General features: G+C 41.4%; 1 protein-coding gene across 1 annotated transcript in view; it reads left to right on the top strand.

Moving 5' to 3' along the window:
• The first annotated feature begins 507 nt into the window (after positions 1-507).
• The window catches only part of TUBGCP4 (tubulin, gamma complex associated protein 4), a 12,456-nt gene continuing 6,345 nt past the window's right edge, over positions 508-6,618 (top strand). The window contains 7 exon segments of the mRNA XM_009706209.1: positions 508-627; positions 1,132-1,185; positions 1,639-1,695; positions 2,281-2,360; positions 3,049-3,250; positions 5,276-5,441; positions 6,571-6,618. The exon segment at positions 6,571-6,618 is cut by the window's right edge and continues 23 nt beyond it. Coding sequence (XP_009704511.1) covers positions 1,663-1,695; positions 2,281-2,360; positions 3,049-3,250; positions 5,276-5,441; positions 6,571-6,618 — 529 coding nt within the window. The 5' untranslated portion in view covers positions 508-627; positions 1,132-1,185; positions 1,639-1,662.

Genomic DNA, 6,618 nt, shown 5'->3' with positions numbered 1-6,618 from the left:
CACAAACGGACGCGCTCTCCCGGGCAGAGCTCCGGAAAGCTGTGTACGATGCGAATAAGGGAGGGCCTAGAGCAGTGAAAGACGGACCAAATGTAAAATCTCATTCCTGGGGAAGCATACGGTAGTAATTTCTGGTCACTGCAGACTGGCCAGGGTTTGTGAACTGTACGCGATGCTCATCCCTGTGTTGGCAGTGAGTCCGCCCTATGGTTTGTGAAGAGCCTTGAGATCCAAGAGGCATGCATAAGTACAAAGAAGCACTGAAGTTACCAGGGGTTCCCAGCACTTGCATATGTCCACAGAAGAGTGAAATATAACTCTGCTCAAGTAACTCTCTTTCTGACAAACTTCTGTGCTTTTTTTTTTTTTCTGGGCACTTTCTGGTGGCCTGAGGCGTATTTCAACATGTTTGTACCGCTGCCTGCTGGTGTAACTGCACAGAAACTCCATTGCTCTTTAAATCTGCACTGGGAAGCTGATGTAGATTTTATTGTTTGGTTTCAGGACCATCATCCATCTCAGCAAAACCAGAGTGGATTACATGGCATTTATTTGCGAGCCTTCTGCACAGGTCTTGATTCAGTGCTGCAGCCATATCGACAGGCACTACTTGACCTAGAACAAGAGGTAAAGGAGAGAGACTTGCAACAAGAAGGTGTCCTGCTGCTGACAGATTGTGAAAAGTTGTAATTTCTGCAATTAATATGCTGAGTAGTAGTAGCTAAAGAGGAGAGAAGGTATTTTCCTTTCCACATCAGGGATGTCTTCCAAATTATTCCTCTGAGACACCATTGTAAATGACTCTTCATTCTAATAACTATTAAGTCCCCTCTACCTTCAATTCAGTAAGTGCCCCATCTGCCTCAGAGCCCAGTGCTGTCTCAGACTATTGTGACTTCTGTTTTCAGTTGTAAAGGTTTTGATTAATCTCTGCTAGATTAGCAGCTGTCATATCTTGGGTACTGTCACCATCCAGTGGTTGTTACAGCCTAAAATGGGACACAGCCCAAAAATATGTGGGGGGAAAGAAAAGCTGTGGGAACTAAAGGTTTGGAATATAGAGCCAAACGTGCTTTTTTACTTATTCATACCTTATTTTAATTTTCATTAATTGCTTTGTTGTTCTTACAGTTTCTGGCTGACCCGCATCTTTCCATCTCACATGTTAATTATTCCTTGGACCAGGTATGTCATGTTAATAAACAGGTACTGCTCTTTGGTTACTCCTATCAACTCCTTGAGTCTAATAAGAAAGTGAGTCGGATATAAGGGTTAGTCTGTCATGTCATGCCATTTCTTTTTAATGCCTCTACATCTGTAGTCCCTTAATCATACTCAGAGGTTCACTTTCACTTTGAGACAAAGTTTAGGTCCTCTGCCTTGACCCTTGCATATTCGTCACTGCCTTTGTTTAGCCTGAACTGCAGCTGGAATATAGTAGCTTCATGCATCTTGGTCTAGTGGAGGGAGGATGTAATTCCTAGAGATTTTTGTGTCATGTTTCTAATTTGTGGGGAAAGCCAGATGATAGTTTTGTTAAATTATTGTAATCAGCTGCTGTCCACACTTAGTCAAGTATAGTTTTTCTCTCTCCCTTGCATAGCAACCTAATTCAATATTTTGCTCCTTGTTCTGCAGTTTCAGTTACTCTTCCCCTCTGTGATGGTCATGGTGGAACAAATCAAGACTCAGAAGGTACAGTAAAATTGTAGCTAGTTCCTCTTAAGAAGTTTCCTCTTTAGCTGATAAAGTTCTTTCTGCCGCCATCCCAGACCTTTAATACTAGGAAAGAATGTGGTATCAGTTATGTGTGCTCTATTCTTATTACTACTGTCAGTATTGAATAACTGTTTTGCAAATCCATTTACACTGGACTTGACTTTTTCATTATCAGTATGATCTTTGATGATCTGCATTTTATAATCACAGCACATTTCATAGTACAAGATGCTGCTGGTTGGAATTTCTTCTTTTCTGAGTCTGTTTTCTCCCACCGTCACCTGAAAAAAGAAAAAAAAATAGGCAGAAGCTAATGTTTTCAGAACCTAGAGATGCTTACTTGTTGTTAAGAGAAGTTTTTGAGAGAAGCTTGGCTGTACAGCCACATATAGAAGGTCTCTTTCGTCACTCTGTGGAGTATGTTACATCTTTCTTTCTGTAAGACTTGCGCAGATTGTTAAGGCATTTTCTTGTGAGCTGAAAGCGTAGTGTTTAAATGTCTGAAAAGGTCAGCACAGATCCAAATAACAGACCTAGTCTAACCATGTTTTCTTTCTGCAGATTCATGGATGTCAGATATTGGAGACAGTCCACAAACATAGCTGTGGGGGGCTGCCTCCTGTTCGCAGTGCTCTTGAAAAGTATGTAGATAGAGTAAAACTATTATTTCATTCTTTTGTAGTAACTGGAGTTAGCGTCAAAGTGTTTTACTTGTGAGAACAGTACATGCAAAACAGGCTCGCATGATATAAAAGTAGGAGTAGCACACAGGGAAAACTGTCACAGTCCCCATTATTTATCTAAAGCAGGATTATGGCAGACGTTAAGGCTTTCTCCATACTTTGGAATTAGAGCTGAGGAAGTTCAGACCCTACGTTTTTTCTTCTTTTGACGTCTACATGAACTGTTTGCATATGGTAGACCTGTTACTGTTGTTTGATCCTTTGAAAGGATAAACGTGGCTGGATGAGTGTTGCTAGGTTTGTATGTCCTTGGGGAGAAAGTCAGACTACTTAAAAGATAATTTGTGTTCATGCTGAAATGGTAATCGAGTAGAAACAGCAGGACTGGGAAACCACTGCAAACTTACGTATACTTCTGGTATGCTAGCAGATCTCTGTGGAGAAACCACATATTCAGAGGATATGTTTAGTTTTGCAAGTGATCAGTATCAGTCCACCTTTCTCTGTTTAAAAAAAAAAAATCCACATTTACCTTTTAGCACTTGCCATATTGCCTGGCTGTCTAGCTAGACTTTCCAGAATGACATACAATGAGGTTTTGATTACTGCGTGCAAAGGGCCCACTGTCTGTTTCTCTTCACCTCAGGATTCTGGCTGTGTGTCATGGAGTCATGTATAAGCAGCTCTCTGCCTGGATGCTGCATGGATTACTACTAGACCAACACGAAGAGTTCTTTATCAAACAGGGCCCCTCTTCTGGGAATGTCGCTAGCCAACCCGAAGAAGATGACGACGACCTTGGAATTGGGGGGCTTACAGGAAAACAGCTACGAGAACTGCAGGACCTGGTAAGACTTTAAGTCATAGCTCAGCATCCTTCAGCCCTTAGGGAACTAAAGAATAAATACAGTCTTCTGCTTCAGTGTGAGCTATGCTAGACTGGACACATACTGAGACCTGGTAGGATGGCAAATCAATAGAATATTGTAATGGGTTGCAGCTAGGCATAAAGGACAGACACATGTTGTTTGGCACAGTTGGATAATCTTGGTGCAGAAAGCCCTATGGATGGAATCTGTGTAGACACTGATAGCAAGTAATTGTAACTGCTGTACTCGCCTTGCTCCTCACTCTTTTCAGATTCCTTACCATCAACACTGTGATCTGCTCAACATAGGCACCGGTGGTACTGTGAGCAATTGCAAGGGAAAGGGTGTGGGGAGCTTGGGCGTTGACTTGATTTGCAACCTTTCTATTGGCAGCTGGGTCAAGTACCTTTCTTGCACAACCGTTTGTTGTGCAAATGTTACCTAATAGGGTAATACTACAGATGTTACTGGGGAAAAATGTGCTATGTGAGAGTCAAGAGGCTGCTAAGAACACGTTCAGGGTGCTAAGTTAAGCAAGGGAGCAACCTGCCAGTATACTGATGAAATGCGGTAACTCCTCATGCAGATGGCATACCATTAGAGTGCCCTTGTGCAAAGCAGCTTTCTCAATGGAGTAATCTTCCACACTTCGTGCATCTGAATAGTGTCTGCATCAGGACTAGTGAGAAGCAACTGCAACTCTGTAAATTCACACTCTAGTTTACTGTGAGAAAATGTTTCATGGGCACCCACGGTGTTAGTGTGCTGCATGCAACTTGGCTGTGAACAAACAGAAGATTCACCCCAAAAACACCCTGTGTTGCATACTAATTAAGTGCCCTGTACAAACAGTCTCTGCTGAGGACAGACTACACACAGGCAAAAACCAAGGGAAAACTTTAAAAGGCAGTTAATGAAAAATCTATTATTTCACTATATCGGATATAGGAAGAATGTGAAAATTGGTGAGTCTTCTAGATCCATGGTGGAAAATGTAGGCATTAAGAAGATGACACTGAGAGAGCCTAATTAACTCGTCTTCAATATTACTGACTAACAGTGTTGGCAATTCTTCAGTCAGAGAGTAAAGTAAGAAATCCAGAGTGTTGATAAGATAGACTGATAAAATACTTGGGCATTTCCTCATCTAAAAGCGTCAGAAGAAATCTTAAGAATTGCCAAGCTGTTAACGTCAGTATACAAATTTGTGGTGAACTCTCCTATTAAAATGAACAATTCTGTAGATGGCAAACGTTCTCAAAAATTTGTTATCATGGTGTTTTTTGGATTATGGACTAATGAACCTAATTCTCCAATAACAAGAAAGCCAAATGAAATAATCAGATCGCTTCTCTGAAGGAAAATCTTGCTTCTGTACTTGGAGTTCTTTATTAATACATTCAGAAAAAAGTTAATAACTTACTGTATTGTTTTAAACATCTTTCACAGGAACTGAGAGAGTTGCTTAATTTATGCTAGCAAGCCTTCAGATCTTTAACCTGTTTGCTCACTAGTGGAGGTGTTTACATTTGGCCTGTATCACAAGTGTTCTAGCAGTGTTAAAACATACAGCAATGGGGGTAGGGGAGAATTATTTTTGCTAATGCTAATTAATGTTGTTATGACTGAAAAAATCCTGATGCAATGCATTTGCAACAAAAATTCCTTTTGTTGATGTAACGTTATCCTTTGGGAGAGCCAATTTGCTGCTATTCCACAAAGGTTTAGCTTCTCCTTTTCCTCCTTCTGCTGCCCTCTCTGATGAAAGCAACATCTTCTCTAGAGAGATCTGCTAGCATACCAGAATTACAAAGAAGTTTGCAGGCTTACTTAAACGATGCAAATCAGGTTTGCTGCCTTTCCGCTAACTTCCAATGTACTTGGATTCCCCCTCACACACACACATGCACCCAGCCCACCCCACCCCCCTTTATACACCTTTTGGATCTGGTTTTCTCACAGTTTTTTTTTTGCTTGATTTCTTTTCCCTGGGGTCTCTGACAGCGCTTGATTGAGGAGGAGAACATGTTAGCTCCATCTCTAAAACAGTTTTCTCTGCGAGTAGAAATGCTGCCTTCATACATTCCTGTGCGGGTTGCTGAGAAAATCCTCTTTGTGGGAGAATCTGTACAGATGTTTGAGAATCAAAATGTTAACCTGACCAGAAAAGGTAAGCAACATCTTTCTTGCAGCCTTTGCTCAGTTATGAGTGACTGACAAGTATCTTTCAAAATGCTCTATTAATGAATTCCTGAACAGTCACTGACTATTGGCTGATGTTCTTCAGAATATACGGATGGTTGTGCCAGGACAGAGCAGTAGTGGTCACAGTGTTCTGCTTCTGATTGTTTCCAAGGGAGTGGTATAAGAACAAGATGAGTAAATAATAACACTTTCCAAACATAGTCTCCAAGTTTTCAGCAACGAGTCACCATGTGATTTGCTCTGGATAAATAAGCGATTGCAAAGGTCATGGTTTCTTCTCAGTTTGCATCCCTGTCCCTGAAGGGTGCAGACAGACCATCTTGCTCTGAGTGTATATGTTGCAGAATGGCGTCATAAGACATTCATTGCAAGGTGGTCCCAAAGGTTGCTGGTGGAAGATAAATGATCAACATGGAGCCTTTAAGACAGCAAGAGAGAGACCACTCCAGCTGATGGTTCTCTTTGAGAACCTGGTAAGTTTACATTGGAGATGGTTTTGGAAATACATTCCTACACCAATTGGGGAGGACTACTGTGGAGGCTCTTATCTTGAGCTTGTCTATGCAAAAGCACTCAAATGACTAGAGCGACATTGCAGAGACCAAAGGACCAATTAAATTGGACTGTTTACTTGCCTTAGCAGAAGCGAGGTGAAAATAAATTGGTCTTCTAGCTTAGTTGATTAAAAAAAAAAAAGCCACAAATTCAAGCAGTAGGATAGATTTGAAAGGGGCGGGGGTAGGTGGAGAACCAAACTAACTGGTTAATGTAGCAGAAGAGTTGTGGGTTCAAAGATCTAGCTCAGTCCTAGGAAAAGGGCTGTGAGTGGCAACCATTTACATAGAAAATATCTTGGATTTTTACTGATACCACAGCACTGCCATGTCAAGTGTCTATACTGTAACTGTACTTGCAATAGTAATCTTGTACCTTGGTACTTGTATTTTGAGGCCTCCTCAACTTCACATTCCTCACCAGACCTGAGATGGTGCTGCCTGGACAGCCTTTCTGCCCTACTCTGCTGGAAGGGGTCTGTACTTCTCCAAATGCCATTCCTTTTTATTGTCCAAAACACTTTTCTCATTGGCGCACAGGCTCCATCCTAAAAAACCAGGAGGACACTTTCGCAGCAGAGCTACATC

The sequence above is a fragment of the Cariama cristata genome, unplaced genomic scaffold (genome assembly GCF_000690535.1).
Source record: "Cariama cristata isolate BGI_N322 unplaced genomic scaffold, ASM69053v1 scaffold13650, whole genome shotgun sequence".
NCBI classification, from domain to species: Eukaryota; Metazoa; Chordata; class Aves; order Cariamiformes; family Cariamidae; genus Cariama; species Cariama cristata.
This window is presented reverse-complemented; position numbering and strand designations above follow the sequence as displayed.